General features: G+C 36.4%; 5 protein-coding genes across 5 annotated transcripts; all 5 read left to right on the top strand.

The window, feature by feature from the left end:
• The first annotated feature begins 4,502 nt into the window (after positions 1–4,502).
• LOC118782601 (olfactory receptor 8I2-like) lies at positions 4,503–5,462 on the top strand. The gene is given in 1 exon segment (XM_036535957.1): positions 4,503–5,462. A coding segment is annotated over 1 exon segment (960 nt).
• A 3,330-nt stretch (positions 5,463–8,792) lies between these two features.
• Positions 8,793–9,725, top strand: LOC118783869 (olfactory receptor 51E1-like). The gene has a single exon (XM_036537832.1). The coding sequence runs from the start codon at positions 8,793–8,795 to the stop codon at positions 9,723–9,725; it is 933 nt and encodes a 310-aa protein (XP_036393725.1).
• Positions 9,726–12,588: 2,863 nt separating this feature from the next.
• LOC118783873 (olfactory receptor 51E1-like) lies at positions 12,589–13,521 on the top strand. Its single transcript, XM_036537834.1, has one exon. It carries the CDS (start codon positions 12,589–12,591, stop codon positions 13,519–13,521), a length of 933 nt encoding a protein of 310 aa, XP_036393727.1.
• A 3,962-nt stretch (positions 13,522–17,483) lies between these two features.
• LOC118783696 (olfactory receptor 151-like) lies at positions 17,484–18,419 on the top strand. Its single transcript, XM_036537649.1, has one exon. It carries the CDS (start codon positions 17,484–17,486, stop codon positions 18,417–18,419), a length of 936 nt encoding a protein of 311 aa, XP_036393542.1.
• Positions 18,420–22,308: 3,889 nt separating this feature from the next.
• LOC118783695 (olfactory receptor 2K2-like) lies at positions 22,309–23,244 on the top strand. The gene has a single exon (XM_036537648.1). The coding sequence runs from the start codon at positions 22,309–22,311 to the stop codon at positions 23,242–23,244; it is 936 nt and encodes a 311-aa protein (XP_036393541.1).
• Positions 23,245–24,319: the final 1,075 nt, after the last annotated feature.

Below are 24,319 nucleotides of genomic sequence, written 5' to 3'. Positions count from 1 at the left end.
TGATATTTTGATCATCAATAAAGAATTTGGGCTGAATTAAGCAATGAAAAGGAGATGATTGTCAAGTGGTTTAAATGTCATTTTTAAGTGCTGTACATCAAATGTTCAACAGTGTTAGGTGAATAAAATTTTGTCAATTCTCCATTTTAGACACTTTGTAAAGCTTCCTTCTTTGGCGTAAATTCATTGACAGCTAGCTACAGATGTTACCACGCTTGCATTCAAAATTATTGGTGACAGATTATCTCGAACATTATACCTTGTTTTCTTTTATGCTGAGATTACATAAGTATCCATAAATTCCTCTTCATAAAGATTAAAAAGAGTGAAAATGCTATGGAGATGACTAAGGGGATCCCCTATTTCAGATGCTGTGTGGGCTGTGTAGGCAGTTGTCAGTGAAATAAACTGTACAGACTCTAAGGAAACTGCAACGTCTGTCTTGTCTATCCTTCAGATTATACACTGAATTACGAGAACACAGAACTAAGAAAAATGCAGATGCAAACATGCACTTTAACCACTCACCTATACTGAAGACAAAATTCTTACCCATGATGCCATGCAAAAAAAAATGTTTGAAGGTTTACTTAGTTTCAAAACTACAGCAAGGGCCGAGTTGATATACTTATATTCTATCCTGTGAATGATGTTTTTGTTGGTGTGTTTCTCTTAGCGCCAGTACTTCTAAGACCTTCTTAACTTGCTGCAAATATAAGACATTCTTGCAGAAATTTCAAATTACATTACATTACATTACGTCATTTAGCAGACAGTCTTACCCAGAGTGACTTCCAAATAAGTGCATCACAATGATAAAAGTAGTTATTGAAACGTACTACAAGAGGTCAGTAAAATACTGAGTTAAGTGCTAAACTAGTGTAGAGTGCTTTTTAAATAGAAAGTAGGAATAGATAGGATAAATAGAGATGAAGGTAGACTAGAGATAAAGATTGTGGAATACAGCGGAATACAGAATCCATAAAGAAAGAAAGCTTAAGAGAAAACGTTTCACAGTAATAACATCACTCTTTTCACTAAATGGATAATTTACTTTATTGCAACAAAAAACAACAAAACAACAAAAAAACAATGTACGGGATGCAATGTATGGGATTCTGAAAATGTAATTATGTAATGTGCCGGAACCTTCCATTTGTAAAACTCCTCTTTGAAAGACAAGATATGCGAACTTGTGTATTTTGTGAGCCATGCTCTACAGAAATCAAACTTAAGTGCACGAGCATTAGCCTTTATTCATTGGCCTTCTTTGATATGGCCTAAACAATAAAGACTGAGAAATAAGGTTTGTGCTGACACAGCTTGTTCTGTTTTGACAACATGAAATTAGTTGGAGTGCTATCTTTATCATTGCCATGCCCTCTAGGGTTAAAAGCAACTGTTTCCAGAATTTATTCTGTGGCTGAGCACCCATCTATTTTTTTTTTTTTTGAATGGCACACAATTACAATTGTTTAACTTAATTGTGCATATTTTTATAGGTGTCTATTGTTACATTTACACCTAGTCATCTAGCAGACATTCTTATCCTGAGCAAATTATAAAAGTACAGACAAAAAGGTTAGGATAGGAGCAGAAATGATACCAAATCAGTACTGTCACACCTGCAATAGCAGGTGCAAGAGTGAGTTTAGCAAATATATTTGAGGATATAGCATGAATGATCACATTGGGAAGATCAGCTGATCCAAAATGCCCAGTCTGTCCTGACCCTTGTTTGAGCCTGAGAATGGTTCACAAGAGAAACTGTCCCATCTCTTGTGTGACCATTAAGTTAATTGCACAGTTCCTTTAAACCCATTTCCCAAGGTGGTTGAAGGTAGTGGCTGAGAATATAAAAAGCATTGCTTGGTTCAGTTTAGAGGCAGGAGCACACCATGAAGGGCATGCACAAGAGCAGCGTAATTATTACTCTCTTTACTTCTGGCCTTAATTTTGAATAACAAGCAATAATAACACGCAAAATTATATGTCTAAATTATCATCTGTTCTTTGCCAAATGTGAGGGACTGTATCGCATATTTGTCAGGAAAGCATTCATGCTGTTTGGATAACACAATCACACTTTTAAGTGTATATACAATATATAGTCTACAGGAATACTGCACAAGTCTAACTTGATAACAAATAGAACAATAGATTGCAACTAGACTGTTTTGAACTAACTCAAAAAAACAATACAATTCGAGTGTACTGAATGAACTTGAAGCATGGTGAAACCTGAGTGTGCTGAATTATCCAACGAACAACACAGCTGAAGTGTGCCAAATCGAAAAAAGTAGCCAAAACTCAAGTGTAGGCTACTGACCTTAGACTGTTCTGCTGTCAAACACTTGGATGCAGCGACTAATGATATGGGTTGCAAACAAAATGATAACGTCTTACACTTTCATGTTATTGAGTTACTCATCTTCCTAGCTTGAACATGTACGTTTAAAATAAAGAAACACGGTGACTGTTAACAACTGGTGACCTTATTAGCTTTAAGTCTTGTTCAGATTCCTGTTTTGGATTGAATCATTTAAATCATTGAATCATATTTTTACTTTAAATTTCCTCACAGGGCTAAGGAAATGTGAGACAAAAGGTAAAAAAAAAAAACATATTTCATTAAAAATGGTTGTTGTGTTGTTCTGGCTTTATTCCTTTAAAAAAAAAGAAAATCACTCACTGTTGGATTGAAAGGTGGTTTGGGCAACTAGGTGTGTGGCAGGAAAAGCCTCAGGTACTTTAAAGTTTTCTATTCACACTTTGACTATGGTGGTTTTTAATTTACTTCAGTAAACAGACGTTTTAATATTGTGTGCAATTACATGTATTTGGTCAATGCCTGACTATACCACTCTCACTTACAAGGTGAAGGATGTGAATCTTTTGCCTGATTTGGGAGACCGAGGGATTGCATAGACACAGAAGGACCATGTGTACAGTACATACAAATCCTTATTCTGGTATAGTTTAAATAATAACAACACAACCCCCCACGTACCATATAACATACAAACTGGTTATTCCTACAACCCTCACAAGTAATTGTAAGGTTGTACACAGAAACACCATGTGCACAGATAACATCTAAGTAGCACTGCAATCCTGTGTCACAGATATAGAATACACACTCTATTACTGCAATACAGTTTCTCAGCTTTGGAATGCCCACTCAGTGTCATGAAACACAGTGGACAGTAATAGAATATGCTCTGAATATCACTGTGATACAGGCCACAGGAATAGAATACACTTTATATCACTACATTGTAATCTTACACCCACAGAGTACACTCCACATTACTGTAATCTAGCTTCACAGAAAAACAGTCCACACTTTTTACTGCTGTAATACACAAGACAAAGGGCATAATATTTCCCCTGCACAACCAGTGTTAAACAAGAGTGGCCGCATAACAAAGGCCTTCAGTTTAAACCAGCTGCAATCTTAGCTGTTGCTTCTCCTTCACACTAAGGTCTGCTCTTGCTTAAAACTTTTTTTCTTCAACATGGTCATGATTTGTTTTCATTAAAGATTTAAAAGCAAAAGAATAATAATAATTAGATGTGTGATACGCTGGATTTTAGCAGAAGGTAATAGTTGTAATATTAGCCCATCTGTTCTCTAACATGTTGCCATTGATCTAGAAAACTGATTTTTCAGCTGACCTCGAATATGCAATAAAATGTAAAAGCAGTCCTCATGTTTGCATCATAATTTCCTCCTGGACCTTGTCATCCACCCAAATAACAGCAAGATGCCATGAATTAATATTTGTAGTTGTCAGTATAGGAAGATGAAATGGTGTACAAGAGATGCTACAGATGCATGACCTGCTGCAGAGAGGGTTTTGGGCTCAAATTACTGCAACACATGAAGGCCCCCTTTTAACAACATCCCTCTTCCATTACTAAAAAGGCAACTTCACTAAGTAATTACAAATGCGCCTGAGGCATTGTATGTAGTTTAACACCATGGAAAAATGCCATATTGTGAGCAATTTTTTATGTATGTGTATTTCACATATATATCTTTCCTATGAGCAAATGTAGCAGTGGTCACATTCTATTTTGATCCTGTTGTTTTTAAAAGTCTCTCATTACTGACATGGTCTCATGAGCTCAAAAGTGGCACATGGGCACGGGCAGTAGCTGCAAGGCAAATCACAAGGGCCACTGGTACAATCCAGTTGTTTATATAAAGGTCAGTACAGTGGCTATAGATATATTTTCCCTCTCTGGACACCTGTACCCGAATACCAAGTGAGGACATCAACATTTCATTTCTATGGATCATTTCACTCTTGTCTGAATGTTTTCTTTGTCATATCTCATTGGAACTGCACCATGGACAGGTAATAGCAGAGTTGTAATAATCGTACATCTTCATAAACTGACAATCTGATAAGTGATTCATAAGAGTGTCTGCATTTGTGAATATACAGCAGAGGACAGGGTATATCAGTTTTGCACATGCTAGTTTTAATTATACCATGGAAAATTCCTCTGAGGAAATAGTGTTCACACTAGAAGGACTAAACGAGACAACAATGAACAAACAGATCTACTTTGCCTTCACTCTTCTCTCTTACCTCTTTACTATTTCTGTAAACTTGACTCTGACTTGACTCTCTGACTTGACTCTCTTGACTCTTGACTCTTTCATGGAGAAGACGCTCCATCAGCCCATGTACATCTTTGTGTGTAACTTGTGTATAAATGGAATATTCGGTGCATCTACTTTTTATCCAAAGCTGTTAACTGACTTTTTATCTGACACGCATGTTATTTCACATAAAGCATGTATGGGTCAAATATTTGTGATCTACAGCTATGTGTTCTGTGAATTCACCACTTTAACAGTGATGGCTTATGACAGGTATGTCGCAATATGCAAACCACTGAACTATCACTCCATCATCACACCTCGGAAGGTGATGAAATTGCTGCTAATTACCTGGCTGTTCTCTCTCAGTGAGTCAGTTATAGGTACGGGCCTTGTAGCCAGACTGCCTCTCTGTGGATTCAACATCGAAAAGATGTACTGTGCAAACTGGCCAGTGGTGAAGCTGTCATGTGTGGACACAACTGTGAACAATATATATGGATACATTCTCATAGTTTCCCATGTTTCGCAATCATTTTTTATTGTTGTTTCCTACATCTATATCATCAGGGCCTCTGTGCGATCCCACATAGAAAAGGGTAAGTTCTTGCAGACCTGCTTGCCCCATTTAATCACCGTGACCAGCTTCACCATTTCAATCGTTTTTGATGTCCTGTACGCTCGCTACGGCTCCAGCAGCCGCCTGCAGGCTCTCCGTAATTTCCTGGCTGTGGAGTACCTCATCGTTCCACCGCTTCTCAACCCCCTGATTTATGGTATGAAACTGAATGAGATCCGTAAAAGAATCTTCAGAATATGCAACCACAAAGTTGATGTTCTAAAATGAATGCCACCATCATTTCCTTCTCTGGGCAGAAAAAAAGATTAATGCATTTAGAAAAACTAAGCTTGATTGATTTGTTCATTATACAGTGACTTGACCTCTTGATCTCTAATCATGTTACATTTCCTTCTGAAAAATGAGTGTTGTTATTGTTATCACTCCTTCTGACTCATTTAATATTTTTTAATTAATAATTTTAATATTTTGGGCTTTATAGTCATCAGAATCATTGTTAATTATGACTTTACTGTTAATACAGACCCTGGTATTTTCAAACTGCAACTTACAACCAGGCAGTGTAACACTGTTTATTGATCACTTGAAAGCAAAACTCTGAACCAAGAACCAAACCAGATACATTTTCTGCTTGTTGAGTATATGTCTTAACAAATCAATAAAACAATGGTAGGACGTTGAATTCTTTGCTTTTTCATTCCTAGATGTTACTCATTCATGTACTTTTCAAAATCATTTTCCATTTACATAAAGATCTAAAGTTACATGTTCTTCTTTGCAGCTGTTGCTTTGCGGGAAATACTCAAATTATACTTTTGTAACATTCACTCATGTTACATTCCTGATCTGGAGGAGGTGTAACTGGACTTCAGAACAAACCCATATGTCACCAAATTTTTGTGCTCTTTTGAATGCCATTGCTTGTAATACATGATTTTGTCTTTGATATGTCAAACTGATATTTTCAGTTTACAGAAAATCTTTGACTAGGAAATATTAATGTAAGATTAAAAAGTTCTCAGGAATCTGTATCATAATGTTATCTCCCTCAGAAGTTTATTTCATTGAATAATCATGAAATGTTTTCAATAAGAAGCAGTAAATTACAGGTAAACTGCAAAAACTGCTTATAATTTGGATACACATTCACATATTCCCTTTGTCATGCACTGACTGATCAAATTCGTCCCAGATGATAAACTGAACATATTAAACCTGAGAATGTGTTTCATCCTTATGATCCAGCTCAGCCTACCAGCTGCAATCTGTGTATATGCACCCAAGGGCTTAGACTGTTGCTCTTGTACATTTATATTTACCTGTTGCCCACAGGTCTTCAAAGGTCCAGATAATGAAACTTCAACCATACTACAAGCAATAATAATTCACCTGAAGGTCACCTTATATAGGTTTTCTGTATCAGGGGTTAAAAGAGAAAAAGAATATTTGTCTTTCAGATGTGATTTTTTTATGCCTGGTATGTCCTTAAATGCAATTCCCCAGCACAGTGCTTAGTTCTTGTCTTGGGGGACCACTGTGCATGCTTGCTTTCATTCAAACAAGATACTCCCTGAAATGCACTACCAACATTTCACTAGAAGCTTCACCAATCAAATCACACAGTGCTTTTTCATCCTGGGCCTTAAAGACCACTGTAGGTGTTTGTTTTTTGTTCAAGTTGCTCAACAATTAGTTTAAATTCTGCCTAATTATTTTCAACATTAATGTCAAAAAAGACATCTTAAATGATTATTTTTAAATAACCTGCTTGAATAGCTCAATAGTTTATGAACTGATGATATTGCACAGCAAAAGATGCTGTAATTATATGAATCCTTAACTGATATAACACACCTGATTATCTTTAATCTGTCATTTAGATGCATGGCTCTGACCAAAAAGTCAATCTAAAACACATTCTTGGTTTGTGGGATATGGTGCCAGCGATCCCTTCCTTAAGTCACAAATGCTTTTCCCTTAGTTAAGGGCTGGTTTTGAACCATCGTCTCTGTAACCACAAGTCTGAATACACTGCAAGTTTGGGTTCATGCCATCTCTCTCCCTAAGGGACTGAAGTCTTAAGGAGTGCTTTTGACATTGGGCAAACATACTCACGCTCATGACCTCCATTGACCCTCCCATTTAAGTCTTTTCACAATTTCAGTCTTTTTAACTTCCAAAATTTCATCCATTCAGTTTAAAAAATTAAAAGTGCTGTGCCAAAAATATGAAGTTGTTCATTTGCATTTGATGTGTCTTTCTGTAGGTGACCACATAAATTCAGCAGATGAAATTGGACAAGTTTTACCATAGTCTCATCCATTTGCTTTGGTACAAAATAATGTGACAACACACAACAGTTTTAATACAAAAAACAAACTGGCCCTTAAAATCATTTCCTTTTGATACATTTTCACACTGACACATAAGAAAAGTAAAGCTCTTAATCATCAAATTTCTATCCTAACACAATAAGTTACTTCATTATAACATTGAGTGGTAGCATTAACTGGTCTCAATTGCTGGCCATTTCTGAACAGTGACTTGCTGGTTGTGATTGTGGTCAACATGCAAGAACATACCCATGATCACAGATGAAATGAGAGCAACAATATTTGGCATTTTACCATGTCATACTGTAAACTGTTACTTGTATTTTTATCACTTATTTTTGGCACAATTTATTAAATTCTGATTACAAAACTGCACTCAATTTTTTCAAAACCCTTCATGCAAAACATTGAATTGGGAGCAGGATAACTAGTTTTCCCATTTTGATGGTGTTTTTTTTTTTATGATTACAGTAAATCTGTAAATCTCAAATGTTTAATTGGTCAAGGTGGTTGACTACTTCCCAGTTTGGGTCTCAAAGCATCTTACACTCTTTGTGATCCTTTGATCCTTTGTGCAAATTTGAAGGTTTCCCAAGCCACTCAGCTTTTTAATGGCAAACGAGAGTTCATAATTTAAACGTGATGAAAATAAATGATTTTTTTTATTATTATTTGATAAAGTTAAGCACCACAGAAAATAGCTTTTTTTCTGTGTTGTAAGACAATTTTCATATATGCCCATAACATACTTAATTTCTTATGAATGTATTAATACACCCAGTTTATTCTTATCCTCTTGTTTTTGAAAATCATCATTGACTTGGCCTCATGTGGACACACAGTTAGCTCATGCCCACAGGGGCTGAGATTACATGGCAATCTCAAAGGTCACTGGTACCATCCAGTAGAATATAAAGGCCAGTACATTATAGATATGACATCTTTCTGCATGTTGCTTTCTCAAGGACACTTGGCTTTTAGGACTTCAATGAATAATTTCATCATTGCCTGGCATATGAATTTTTATACACATATTTTGACTGTGGAGAACAAGTTATATTAACATGACAAGCATCAAGAACAGGTTCATCAGGTAGGTGTTTCAATGGCGTTGCCACAAACCCTTAAATGGATCCGCTGTCTTATCATCTTTAAGGGTCTCTGCATTTGTGCTTGCAACGCAGAAGAGAGGACAAATCATCACTGAAAAAGCGGAACCAATCCAATTCAGAGTCTGCTTTGTACACAGCATTTTAAACCTACCATGGAAAATTTCTCCAGTGATATAGTGTTCGAACTGCATGGACTGAATGAAACAAGGACAAACAAACAGATCTACTTTGTCTTCACCCTTTCCCTTTACCTTTTAACAATTTTTGTAAACTTGACTCTGATTCTAACAATCTCCTTAGAGAAAATGCTCCATGAGCCCATGTACATATTTCTGTGTAACTTGTGTATAAATGAAATACTTGGTGCCACTGCTTTTTATCCAAAGTTATTAATTGACCTTTTATCTGATGTACATGTTATTTCATATAACGCATGTATGACTCAAATATTTGCAATCTACACTTATGTCTTCACTGAATTCACCACTTTAACAGTGATGGCTTATGACAGGTTTGTTGCAATATGCAAACCATTGAACTACCACTCTATCATCACACCTCAGAAGGTGGTGAAATTGCTTGTAATTTCCTGGTTGTTTCCTCTCAGTGAGTCAGTCATAGGAATGAACCTGACAGCGCGTCTCCCCCTCTGTGGTTTCAGCATCGACAAGCTTTATTGTGCAAACTGGGAAGTGGTGAAGTTGTCATGCGTGGATACTACTAAGAATAATATATATGGATACATTCTCATAATTTCTCACTCATTACAAGCAGTGCTGATCATGGTTTCCTACATCCATATCATAAGGGCCTCTGTGCGATCCCGGGCAGAACAGAACAAGTTCATGCAGACCTGCTTGCCCCATTTAATCACCTTGATCAATTTCACCATTTCAATCGTTTTTGATGTCCTGTACGCTCGCTACGGCTCCAGCAGCCGCCTGCAGGCTCTCCGCAATTTCCTGGCTGTGGAGTACCTCATCGTTCCACCGCTTCTCAACCCCCTGATTTATGGCATAAAACTGAATCAGATTCGTAAAAGAATCATGAGATTGTGCAGCCACAAAATTCATGCTCTAAAATGAATGCCATAATGAATCTCACCTCGAGGCAGGAAAGGTTTCCTGCATTTTTGAGAAGCCTGGAATTGCTCATTCATCACACATCACATTTCTCTTCCGAAAATAAATACCTTGTTACAGGCTTTAACATTGTTGCAGAATATTTGTGGCTGAAAATGTGATGGCATCGTTATCAGTCACTCTGTTCCATTCAGTGTCTCAGATCTTGCAGCAGTCTGGATCAGTGTTCTCTGTGCCTTATCTGCACATGCTGGTATGTGTTCATTATTTCATAAACATCCAGAGTTTGGTTGCAGAAGGCTAATTTCTGGGTTGAATCAGCAAAAAAATCATCTTGCCAGTGATGAATTTTGTGTTTCTTATATTGCATTGTTATTGTATTCTTTATTGTTTCTATATTGTATCAGTTTATGGTATTTCCTTTAATCTGCCCTTCAACCACTGACAGCAACTCTTTGACTGTAATATTTACTGTAACTGCAATTATAAGTGTAATATTAATATCCTGTCTCTTTGAGGCAATAGGAAAAAGGTTATCAGAAGTTTTATTGTTTTCATCCTGTCTCCATTGTGTTTCTTGTACTGTAGCCATTATAAAATGAGTTTCTATATGGAGCACAAAATTACATGCATTTACACATTTGCACATACATGTAAATACTGCCATTGTTAAAGTGCAAATATTGAGATCTAATAAAAATAAGTCCGGGTACAGGATATTAAGCAGCTGAGCAAATGTCTTTCTTTGCCCCAGCTTGATTCAAGTTCACAGTGTAACAAAAATAGGAAATGAAGTAATAAGAAATTCAATTTACGGGGGTTATGCTGGGTATTTTGTAGCCTCTTCTGATCCAGGGATGAAATCAAACAATGGGTTGATTACCAGTTTAGAACAAGGTCAGAAACTTTGCTGATTTAATGAAGGTTACCTGCTGAAATCTTGCTATTAACGTGACAATGCAGCACTCACAAAAGCAAGAAGGAAAACATTACAAAACCAAGAATTAATTTCAAAACCACAGGCAAAACAGAGATCCATCAAAGAGTCACAGCAATAACCAGCTCAACCCCCCTGCAGCAGCCTCACACACCTGTTTGTAACCACGGGTGAGGCTCATTAGCCAGCATCTAGTCTCCTCCCACACACATTCATCACACACACTGTGAAAATTACACAGCTGAATGTAAACCCGATGTAAAAGACCATTTACATGTTAGCACGCAGAAAGATCCTCAGAAGAGCTTAAACATTCAGGTCTCAATTAATATACAAAAACATATTTTGACTTCTAATTATTTTCCACATCACAAAGAGCAACAGTCCAAGTTTCCCTCTAGACAGAGAGCGTAACAGACCCAAATAATTAAGCCTAAGCCATCCTAAAGGCTGTGAATTGAATGCTTATCTGGATTTCATGTTTACTAACAGTTATCTCCTTGCATATTTTCCAAGGTGTCTGTGTGTGTGTGTGTGTGTGTGTGTGTGTGTGTGTGTGTGACATATTTTCATGTTTACCTCTACAAAATCTATCCTTCCACTAATAAAAGACAGTGTAGTCTGTATGAGCTTAGCACCACTGTATGGCACTATCATGTGAGCTGACCAGCTCACATGATAATGCCAGAGAGAGAGAGTGGGAGAGATGATGAACCATGACACCTGAGATGACGCATTCTGTCCAGTGCTGAAGAATTTTAGGTTGGAGTATTGTTTACTGATCACTTTGTACAATAAATGGTTTCATTATCTGTTATATTTCACATTCCATTTAATAAGTTTATCTATGCAATAAAAATTATTATCTGTATATTTATCCAATGTATGTGTGTTGATGTGAGTGGTGCTCTCAATGCAAATCTTAATGCTTGTGACGAAGCAAAACATTACTTTAGCATGAAACTTCTGCTCCCACTAATCTTCCGAGTTTTATACATTGTAGTGAAGGGCTGTCCCTTGTAAATCTGGCTTAATTGCAACAACAATTTGTAGAGGATATTTTACAGATGCCTTTCTGATGCAATACACCTTCATTGCATATTACCAAATAAGGGCACGGGAACTGTGTAGCAAGTAAGCTAGCTGCCACAGTTTACAAAATCTTTGTAATTATGAGGCCTTAACATTAGAATTATTTCTTTAACTAGTTTACCTATTTGGGGTACACTTCAAGGTACAACTTATTAGTTAGCTAGCTGCTAGAAATAACTGGAAATGGTAGAGAACAAGTGCTCTCTGGTATATAACCATTGCACAAAATCCTTTAAACATCATCCCTCTTCCATTGGCATTAATGGATCAAAAAACAAAACTAAGCAACCAAAACTCACCAAACAATTCAAAATGTACCTGAAGCACTTAATATAATTTAGCATAATCAAATAATGCCACATCACTATATAGTAAGCAATTTTTATGTATGCTTGTACCACACATATGTTATTCCTGTGAACACATGCAATGGTGGAGTGTTTAATTTTAATCCTGTTATTTTGAAAGTCTGTCGTTAATGTCATGGTCTCATTAATTGAGCTCATTACTAGCATGTCTGCTGGGGCAGTGTCCGCAAGGCAAATCCGGACGGCTGCTGGCACAATCCAGTGGTCTATATAAAGTCCAGGACAGTGGTTACAGACGTGAAATCGTGTTGCTTTTTCATGGATGTTGACATCCGAAGACCAGATGAGGACGTTACCACTTCAACTTGTCCTCGTAAGACCATTTCATTTTAATTTACTATCTAATCATTGAAGGGTTTTTATGTTCTTCATTTCTTAAGATTAAGTCAAAAAGAAATGCATCAGAAACATCAGGAACAGGTGATTGCAGAGCTGGGTGCTGTAAATCTTGGAGCCTGATAACACTATCATGGAAGATTCCTCTATGGAAATAGTGTTCAAGCTGCAAGGGCTAAATGAAACAACAACGAACAAACAGATCTACTTTGCCTTCACTCTTCTCTCTTACCTCTTTACTATTTTTGTGAACTTGACTCTGATTGTGACAATTTTCCTGGAGAAAATGCTCCATGAGCCCATGTACATTTTCCTGTGTAACTTGTGTATAAATGGAATATTCGGTGCATCTACTTTTTATCCAAAGCTGTTTATTGACTTTTTATCTGACATGCATGTTATTTCATATATAGCATGTATGGGTCAAATGTTTGCAATCTACAGCTATGTGTTCTGTGAATTCACCACTTTAACAGTGATGGCTTATGACAGGTATGTCGCAATATGTAAACCATTGAACTATCACTCCATCATCACACCTCGGAGGGTGATGAAACTGCTGCTAATTACCTGGCTGTTCTCTCTCTGCGAGTCAGCAATAGGGATGAGTCTTGTCACCCGACTGCCTCTCTGTGGATTCGACATCGATAAGCTGTACTGCACAAACTGGGCAGTGGTGAAGCTGTCATGTGCGGATACTACGGCGAACAACATATATGGGTACATTCTCATAGTTTCTCATATTTTACAAGCACTGCTGATCATGGTTTCCTACATCCACATCATCAGGGCCTCTGTGCGATCCCGGGCAGAACAGAACAAGTTCATGCAGACCTGCTTGCCCCATTTAATCAGCTTAACCAACTTCACCATTGCACTCGCATTTGATGTCCTGTACGCTCGCTACGGCTCCAGCAGCCGTCTGCAGTCTTTCCGTAATTTCCTGGCTGTGGAGTACCTCATCGTTCCACCGCTTCTCAACCCCCTCATTTATGGCATAAAACTGAATCAGATCCGTACAAGAATTATGAGATTGTGCAGCCGAAAAATTCATGCTGTAAAATGAATGCCATAATCACTTTCCTCCATTGGCAGAACATATCAATGCCTTTAGGAAACCTAGCTCAATTAAGTCTGTACTTAAATGACGGATGTTCTGTTTCCTTCTGAGAAATGAGTGTTGGCATTGTTATCAGTCGCTCTGTCTCGCTTAGTGTCGTGGATCTTGGTCCTTGTGGCAGACTGCCTGTCAGCATCACAAAGATGTGACCCAAGTAGACCCAAGGCAATGACAATGCTGATGAAGTCAACTTATTTTGATGAACTCTTACTAATTGGATGTCATGACAGGTGAATATTTCATCATTTTTTCTAATGCTCATTCAAGTGCTACATGCCTGGGCTGGGAGAGGTGTAACTATAAAACAACTGGACTTCAGAATAAACAGGTATGTCACCAATAGAAATTTCCTTGGAAACTCTTTTTTCTGTATTTATTTATTTTAAATTAATTACATTTCAAAAAAGACAATTATACAACATTAGGCCCTGAACCTAACATACACTGCAATACCAAACACGCAAAACACACCACGTAAATATTCTTTGTGGTTTCCCTCTGTTTCACTTTCCATATGTATGTCTGTCTATATAAATATTTTATAGTGTTATACATTCAATTAAATGAATGTATAACAAACAAAAATAAAGAAAATGCATATAAGAAATTACAGTTGGGGAACAGTGGAGACAGGAATAAAGTAAAGATTTTATGGTCAAAACCGGCCTCTTAACAGTTGATAACCTTTCATATAATATAATTTAATGAATACTTACTTTCACTTATTTCATTCTCTCAATTTGCTCACTCTAGCAAGCTTGCTTGCAGGGTGTCATGTCATATTATGGGTCTCTAAACCAGCAGATTGATCAGTAGTGTGGCATTACAGTGAATATAATGGAAATGACTTGCATAAATAAGCATTATTCTCAATGGATCCAGAATACAAAAGTTTGATGCTTGTTGGCCTCTTCAGTTTGTATTAGTGCATGTGTCTTCTTTGTGTGCCACACTCCCTCCTCTCATTCACTCTGCATATTTGCCCAGCTCATTTGCAATGTGTTAGATTGCACTACATATTGTTCTGAAAGTTCTGACCAATTTGGAGTTTTGGACATCTGATTGAATCCCTAAAAATTATAGTAGATTGGTTGTTTTGCATTTCAGTCTTTGCAAATGTTTTTTATGTATTGTCCACCCCTCTTCATGTATAGTGGTTCTAAAATCTATATTAAACCTCCCCTTTATTGAGTCGTGTAAACCTTTTTGATTTCCATACAAAAACCCTGTTAAAACTAACAAATAATTCCTTCTCCTTAAGCCTATGGTGAAAGTTCACAATCCTGTCTGCTGATCTGACAGCCTGTATTATTTGAATGGTTTTAAAGTAGTCAGTTACAATAATCCTTTCTCTGACTTATTTTAGTTCTAGTAATCCACCTTTCACACAAGAAAACTTTACTCATCCTGATGATTTCATTAAATCTACCTTCTACAAATACTTAAGAGCAACAGTATTAGTTTAGTGCAGACAGATCTTCGCAGGTCCAAACATTTAAGCTTGAACCATTCTAGATTCAGTACTAATTTACCTTTTTGAAGGTCACGCAATATATTTATTTCATATATCAGCAATTAAAAGAAAAATAAGACTGCTGTTCAGTCCTTTTTATGCCTGATATGTCCCTCTGTGCAATTCCCCAGCACAGTGCTTCTCTGTTGTGGTCCTGGAGGACCACTGTGTGTGTACTTGTTTCTTTCAAGCTGATCTACTCCGTTTTCACTCCAACATTTCTACACTTTCACATTATTTTGAAACACAAAGCAACCTGGTGTCTCAAGTTCAATGCCAAATTTTCACTTAAATCTTGTTTTACTAATCAAATTACTGATTTTGTGACTTTTGTTCTGACACATCAAACCACTAATTAAACCACTGTTAAAAAAAATGGAGTTGCTCATGAGTTGCAGTTGCAGTTACGGCATTTTAGACACCATTTTACCTATCCAATAACTTATTCAGTGCCCACAGACTGTCCTTTAAGGCATCAAAAGATAGCTACAGTGACGAGAAATGAGAGAAAATGTCATAATATAAAATTTTGTGAAACCAGAGAATGTAAAATGTTTTGTGGCCTTACAAATGTGACATTAAATCAAATTTCCACTACAAATTATTGGCTATTGATTAGCTACACATACAAATCATGTTTAGCATATATACATACACATATTAACCGTGTTTGTTGCATTCTGTGCTTTCAGTTCCCATCATGCTTTATGTCTTGTGCGTGCCAGTTATTTTTGTTTATTAATTTAATGGGAGTAATTATGTGTTCATTTAACGTTTGGTGTTGTACATGTTATTTGATTACCATGGGAGGGAAGGTCTGCATGAAGAGTGACCTTTGGCACATTTGATCTAAACATGCTTAGTGGTCTGTGTTTTACTAATGCTGCTAGAGACTTAAGAACGTCGGTGGTAACATCTGACAAGTAAACAGAGGTTATTTCATAAACCTGGGCTTGTGAACTAACCAGCTTACACCATGTTGTGCTGGCTGTTTTACTTTCATTATTATGTAGATAACTTACAGTACCCATTCAATCTGTGTGTACAGTAGCTACGTCATGATCACCTTTGAATGATAAATTAGCTGACTTGCTGGCATTTTTTTTCCAGATAGCATGGGCTATGTTGAGCCACCCACATACCATGACCTAATCAGGAGCTACAGGGCTCCATACAATACTCATTAATTTGACTGGTAAAACCAGCCAGCCACACACACACCACACACATATGTATATTACATATATAATGTATTGTCATGGCCAGCTTTGGCTATTTGCACTTTATTGACCAATAAAAATGGGTACAAACACAGATGCTAGCTCTTTGCCATAGCTAGCAAATGCTCAGTATAATTTGCTGAACCTTTGGAACAAGAACACGAATCATGAGTAAAACTGATCTCTCATTCAATTGATTATGTTATTCAATGTTGTTAAAATTCACTGGAGTCACAAACAAAGGACACTGTGGCTCCATTTTGTTTCACCATTGAAATTATATCACATTATTGCCATTTAACCGATGCGCTTACTCAGAGCGACTTACATAGGTTACAATTGTTACATGTCATCCATTTTTATAGCTGGCTATTTAGGGTACATAGCTAGCTATAGCTATAAAGGGTACAGCGCCACGATCCAGCAGGGGAATCAAACCAGCAACATTCTGGTTACAATATGGTCTCCTTACCACTATGCTACGCTGCCACCAATGAGACAAAATGCCCGAGAAACAAATGCCCTGCTGTAAAAAGCCATATCATTTCATTCTTCCTATATCAGTTCCCTGAGGAACACAGACAACACTGCACAACACAGTCTTTGTTCACTTGTAAAAAGCATGCATTATCATAATAAGTCTGAGCATATGGAATAATGACTCATTCAGTGAGACTAATTAGCAACAGGCCAAATCAGTATTAATCTCCAAGGACAGAGTAACAACTGAAGCTCCAGAGGACAATCCTTTGCTTACACAACATATAAAAAGATATAAATCTTCGTCTGTCTGTGATGCAGTCATATTTTTCCAGATCAGAGATTAAAAATGTTCAGACTTCTTACAGAAGTAAAGTCATACTATGTGTATATGTGTACTACTATATGTACATCCTATAATTTAAATATTAGTTCATTTTAAATGAAGACTTATTTTGTGTTTTTAGCATACTTTTCACTGAAATTTCAAGCTGAAGAATGAATTACAATAAATTGAAGTATTTTACATTTACATTAATTTATACCTTTTCAGCAATTCAGTTTTTAAATATTTCTTATGAGTGGAACAAAAAGACAAATCCTTGAGGTCAAACGTGCCATCCATGTACTGTTCTTACTTGAAATTTATTTTCAAGACATTTTTTTCTTTTTCAAGCAGAACTTCTTGAAAACCAATGGAGAACTCATCCACAGTGAAATTCTTCAGTCTGTCAGGATTACAAGAAACCAGGAGCAATAAATCTGTGTACTTTACTTTTATTTTTCTCTTTTACCTAATTGTTATTTTTGTGAATTTGACCCTGATTGTGATAATCATTCTGGAGAAAGGCCTTCATGAGCCCATGTACATTTTTCTGTGTAATCTCTGTGTCAATGGACTGTACGGCACTGCAGGTTTCTATCCTAAACTCCTACTGGATCTTCTCTCCGATGTTCATGTGATTTCTTATGTTGGATGTATAACTCAAGGATATATAATCTACACTTCTGTCATGTGCGAGATTACCATATTAACAGTAATGGCTTATGACAGGTATGTGGCCATATGTAGGCCTTTACAGTACCACATAATTATGACTCCTCTGACTGTTGGAAAGCTGCTGTCATTTGCTTGGAGTTATCCACTCCTTTCATCAGTGGTGTCAGTTGTTCTAACAGTCAGAATACCTCTGTGTGGATCCTACATTGACAAACTATTCTGTGACAACTGGTCAATATTAAAGCTGTCATGTGTACCCACAATTCCAAATGCTATCTATTCTTATATTTTAGTTTTAGGACAAGTTTCACAGATATTTTGGATTATTTATTCTTACTTCCAGATTGTTAAAGCTTGCTTAAAATCCAGAGAGGGAAGGATTAAATTCACTCAGACTTGCCTTCCACATCTGTTGACAATGATTAATTTTGCCATCATGACTCTGTTTGACAATATGTATAGTAGGTATGGTTCTCAGAACCTGGCACCGAGTCTGCGTAATGCAATGGTCCTACAATTCCTAATCATCCCTCCTCTCTTCAACCCCATTATATATGGACTAAACCTGCAGAAGATTCGGAGGAGACTCTTCAGATTATGTGAGAAATACAAAGTCACTCAGATGCAGTAGGTGAGACAATGCCGTTGGATGCTTAGAGTGCCATTTTTGAATACATATCGCATTGACAGATCTGAAGTTCTGAAAGGTAATTTTGACAAAAATTGTGAATGCTAGTCAGCTAAACTTCAGTTAGAAGTAGTATTAAGTCCATCAGACATAAAATGACCAAAATGAAATTACTGTCTGTGCTGTATTCTAATTTTCAATTAGAATACATTTTGAGCCGTAAATGGTTCTTATGTTATCAGTTGTCATTTTTAATGTCACTGTTCAGTATATTTATAAAACAATAGGGAATGTTAGCAATGATTTTGTAAGATAACACAATGAAAACATAAACCCTTATCACATTTGAAAGTACATCACAGTTAAAGTCAGTTAAATTACACAAGTTGGATACCCAAGGATCCAATGTGCCCTAAATTCTTTTTTTGCAACTTGGTACTGTTTTTTTTCCGAGACAAATGATGTTATTCCAACTTTCTGCTGCAAAATGTTGGAGAGCAAAATAATAATACAATTGATACTAACATATCATATTAAAATGTTTGCTGTCAGTGCAAGTAATGATCATCACAGCATCAGGCAGGGAGTCATCAAATACAATGTGTACAAAAGGGACATACATATTACTGGTCAAAAGTTAAGATAATGGGAAACATGCATTCAAAAACATTTTGATCTATGCTTAAATACTTGAATTTTTTTGTTAGACAAATACAAATCATTTGATGCCTAGGTATGTATTTCTTTCCCCAAAAATATTTTTGGATATTTCGAAGAATCTAAAATATTAAATATTTATGTTTTGTTTATAACACTTTTTTTGGTTATTACATAATTCTGTTTGTGTTGTTTTTTTAATTTTGATGTCTGTACGATTATTATAAAATGTGGAAAATGGTAAAAATAAATAAAGAAAAGTGTGTCCAAACTTTTGACTGGTACTGTATGCTGAATACATGGTACACTGTAATTGTGGCAGTGAAAATGGCTGAGGTTTCTGCAGTCATTTTGTGGGTTTATGAGATTGTTTCCCAATCCTGTGTATTTAGATGAGATTTTATGACAGAGAAGTTAATGTTGTGATGAATCACAACTCACGGACATTGCAGTTATTTCTTTAAGAAACTCCAAAAGGGCCCTTAGTGCTGTGCAGGTGTGGGCTATCCCCCATGAACCTGTAATTTAACAAACAGCATACCTACCCTCACAATATCTGCAACAAAAAACAGCCACAAAAAATTAAATGAATAAAAGCACTTATTTGTTGTCCCAAAGCGTATTATCTCACAAGCCTCATCTAAATGTATTAAAGGTACTACAACTAATCAATTTACTGTGTGAGTGAGTAAAAACAGCATTAAATCAAAGAGAAATGCACAACCTAAAACGATCAATGTCTGGTAACTTTATTCTGAGTCTGTCACTCAATGCAATGCCTGGTTGTCATTTCAAATTCTGAGTGTCATTCCACACTCTCATGTCTTTTTTGATCTTACTAGGTTTAGATGGTTGAGTAAAAGATGAATAAATTTCATCAAACATGGGACCATAAGCAAATCTGCTGTACAGTCCTGCAGGAACATTTGCCTTTTATACTTGTTCAAAGACAAAGATGAAGGCTTGCATTCCCCTAAATTATTCATTCATTACTCTAAGTCACTGATTCTCAATCCTGCTCCTGGGGCCCCCCTGCTCCGCACGTTTTCCATCTTTCCCTGCTCTACCTGCCTGACCGAACTCATCATTGGCACTTTTGATTAGCCGAACACACCTGATTTAATAAAGAGCATGTTAATTATTTCAATCAGGTGTGTTTGGAGCAAGGATAGGCTGAAGATATGCAGGACAGGGGGGCTCCAGGAGTAGGATTGAGAAACATTGCTCTAAATCTCCAACTTCTCCATGCATGTGAGATTAGTTAATAGCATTTTCACACTTCAACTTCCCCCACCCTCTGATTGGTTTTGTGAAACAATACTGAAAAGCTTCATCTGATTCACAAGGAAATGTTTGCCAAGGTCTGTCTACCTCTTGTACACGGCCTGCTAGTAGTGGCGGTGCCAACGCCACCTTAAGTATGGCTCCGCACATTTTAATTTATCAAAAATCAAATTTGAAACAGATTTCAGTAAATTCCACCACTCGTGGCTTATAATGATTCCTCCTCACAGCTCAAGCAGCTTAAAGCGGTCTTATAGCATTCCTGTATAGCAGTCTGGCTACGTATGCATTTGTTTACACACTCCTTGCAATAAATCCCTGTGTGCACAAATGTTTCTGTGCTCAAAACTAGGTTGCCATCTTTAAAATAACACCGTTTTTGAATGTAGTCATTTATTTTTTAAAGCCCCGTACAATTCTAAAGAGTGAAGATCTTGCCTAACTGGTTTACAGAGAGGCTCTTCTTTGAGCCTCTTTGTCATTGGTCAGCGTGGGTCAATTGGTCGGCATTATTATTAGTTTGCCAAACAGTCCTCTACGAACAGGGGAAGGATGATTCAAATGCCTATACAAGGCATCTGTACGCTTGTCGAATGGGCAAAAATTTGATGAAATTTATGATAATAAGCAATTAAAAAATAATAGTTTTACACTGTATTTTGAAAATAAATTAAATAAAAAATGTTCTCTTCATTTAATGATCCAGGCTGCCCCCATGTTTTATGGATGGATAAATTTGTTGTGTGGCAAAAAATACTTGCTAACTCATCTGGAAATGTGAATGAAAAAATGTTTGTACAATAAGTTATCAAGCATTGTTGGAAATCTATGACTTGTGTTTATTGTTTTTTCAAGAGAATGAATGCTAGGGCACACATAAAATTAATTTAACAGGACAGTCATGAAGTTTAGGTTGTCAGTGACACACCAGAATTTGAACCATGTCTCTACAATGTGGAATTTTTATTACTATTATTACTCTTTATTTAACCAGAGTTAAAGATGGGTGAAAATTGCCTTTTTAGTGTGGAGTAGAACAAGGAAGAAAAATAGCACATTATTTCTACCACTCTGATAACAACATTCTGCATAACTACCATGGAGAATGGGAAAACAGCTTTTTTTGCATTCTCCTGATTTATTCACACATTCCCCTAAATTTCCAACAGGTTGATGCATGTGAGGTTAGTTAAAAGAATTTTAAAACCTTGCCTTTGCTACCCTGTGAATTGTTTTTGTGAAGCAACATTTGAAAGCTTCATTGGATTCACAAAAAATATTTGCCAAGGTTTGTCAAGAAACAAAGGCACCTCATTTCTACCATTCTGGCAACGACAGTCTGCATAGCTACCATGAAGAAAGGGAAAACAGCCTTTGTTCACTTTTCGAAAACATGTATTTTCCCAATTGGACTACACATATGGAGTATGAAGTCACTCATTGATACTAATTAGAGACAGGCCAAATGAGTATCAGTCTCCAAGGAGTGAGCAACACCTGGACTCTCAGAAGCAAAGCCAGTTATTACAAATCAGATATAAATCATAACAAGGCTTGGAGTTGATGCTATCTTTCCTTTACTGAGCAGAGACTTATTTTGATTAAAAAATGTCTGGATGTGTTAAAGAGGTAAATTAATACTAATGTATTACAAAATGTTACTCATTTTTGAATGAAAAAAATATTGTTTGATAATTTATTCAATATAGCAGTGAAATTCTAATTGCACAAACTAATTGGAATAAATCATTTAAAACTTAGATTTATATATACACCTTTGCAGAATCTGTACTTATTTCTCTACAAGTTAATTGAGGAACATTAAGAAGAATTTGAGGATGGATTCTATCAAATTACACTGATGTTCTAAATGTACTGTCTTTATGTGAATTTTTAATTTCAACCATAATCTTTCCCTTGTAAACAGGAAAGGTGAATATCTTCAAGACTAATGGAGAACTCAACCACAGTGAAATTCTTCAGTCTGTCAGGATTACAAGAAACCAGGAGCAATAAATCTGTGTACTTTACATTTACTTTTCTCTTTTACCTAATTATTATTTTTGTGAATTTGACTCTGATTGTGATAATCATTCTGGAGAAAGGCCTTCATGAGCCCATGTACATTTTTCTGTGTAATCTCTGTGTCAATGGACTGTACGGCACTGCAGGTTTCTATCCTAAACTCCTACTGGATCTTCTCTCCGATGTTCATGTGATTTCTTATGTTGGATGTATAACTCAAGGATATATAATCTACACTTCTGTCATGTGCGAGATTACCATATTAACAGTAATGGCTTATGACAGGTATGTGGCCATATGTAGGCCTTTACAGTACCACATAATTATGACTCCTCTGACTGTTGGAAAGCTGCTGTCATTTGCTTGGAGTTATCCACTCCTTTCATCAGTGGTGTCAGTTGTTCTAACAGTCAGAATACCTCTGTGTGGATCTTACATTGACAAACTATTCTGTGACAACTGGTCAATATTAAAGCTGTCATGTGTACCCACAATTCCAAATGCTATCTATTCTTATATTTTAGTTTTAGGACAACTTTCACAGCTATTTTGGATTATTTATTCTTACTTCCAGATTGTTAAAGCTTGCTTAAAATCCAGAGAGGGAAGGATTAAATTCACTCAGACTTGCCTGCCACATCTATTGACAATGATTAATTTTGCAACTGTAACTCTGTTTGACAATCTGTATAGTCGTCATAGTTCTCAAAACCTCACACCGAGTCTGCGTAATGCAATGACCTTACAATTCCTTGTCATCCCCCCTGTCTTCAACCCCATTATATATGGACTAAACCTGCAGAAGATTCGGAGGACAGTCTTCACATTGTGCAATAACTACAAAGTCACTCAGATGCAGTAGGTGAGACAATGCCGTTGGAGGCATGGAGTGCCATTTTTGAACACATCTCACACTGACAGTTCTGAAAGGTAAATTTTAACAAAAATTGTGTATGCTTGTCAGTTCAACTTCAATTAGAAGTAGTATTAAGTCCATCAGGCATAAAATGACCAAAATGAAATTACTGCCTGTACTGTTTTCTTGTCTTTATATTTTTAATTACAATACATTTTGAGCCATAAATGACTCTTATGTTATCAGTTGTCATCTTCTAATGGCACTATCCTGTACATTTAAAAAACAATAGGGAAATTCTCTAATAATCCCTCCTCTCTTCAGCCCCAATATAAACGCACTAAACCTGCAGCAGATTCGGAGAAGAGTCTTTGAATTAAGTGATAAATACAAAGTCACTCAGATGCATTAGGTGTCACTGTCCAGTGTGCAGTGTCACTGGAAGTGTGGGGTACCACTTCCATGCATAATGCATTGACAGTTCAATTGAATATGATACACAATAAATTTTGAATGCTTATTTGAACCCAAATTGTGTATGCCAGTCAGATCAACCTCAATTAGAAGCAGTCTTCAGTTCATCAGCCATAAAAGGACCAGAATTAAATTACTGTCTGTACTGTTTTCTTGTCTTTATATTTCTAATTAGAATGCATCTGGAGCTGAAAATAGTCATGATGTTATCAGTTGTCATTTTCTAATGCCACTGTTCTGTACATTCATAAAACAATAAGGAAAATCATAGCAACAATATTGCAAAATGACAAAACGAAAACATAAACCTATCACATTTGAAATAACATTACAATTAAAATCAACACTTGGAAAAGTAGGTCTGCCATTAAAAACATTGATGGCAAAGTGAAATCCAGTTACATTACGCAAACCGGATACCCAAGCAAATTGACCCAATGTGTCCTAAATTCTTCTGTGCAACTTGGTCCTCTGTTGTTTTTTTTTTTTATCTTACCATCTGAGACAAATGATGTCTTTCAAACATTCTGCCATGTTGAAATATAAAATATGAGAGAGCAAAATACTACTAATAATATAAATGGTAACTGAATGACATTAAAATTTG

This window comes from Megalops cyprinoides, chromosome 9, assembly GCF_013368585.1.
Source record: "Megalops cyprinoides isolate fMegCyp1 chromosome 9, fMegCyp1.pri, whole genome shotgun sequence".
Classification (NCBI taxonomy): domain Eukaryota; kingdom Metazoa; phylum Chordata; class Actinopteri; order Elopiformes; family Megalopidae; genus Megalops; species Megalops cyprinoides.
Note: the sequence above shows the minus strand (reverse complement) of the source record. Positions and strands in the feature narration are given on the sequence as shown.

Excerpts from the sequence above, each read along its gene's own strand:
- LOC118783695 (XM_036537648.1), top strand. The coding sequence starts at position 22,309 with ATGGAGAACTCAACCACAGTGAAATTCTTCAGTCTGTCAGGATTACAA.
- LOC118783873 (XM_036537834.1), top strand. The coding sequence starts at position 12,589 with ATGGAAGATTCCTCTATGGAAATAGTGTTCAAGCTGCAAGGGCTAAAT.
- LOC118783696 (XM_036537649.1), top strand. The coding sequence starts at position 17,484 with ATGGAGAACTCATCCACAGTGAAATTCTTCAGTCTGTCAGGATTACAA.
- LOC118783869 (XM_036537832.1), top strand. The coding sequence starts at position 8,793 with ATGGAAAATTTCTCCAGTGATATAGTGTTCGAACTGCATGGACTGAAT.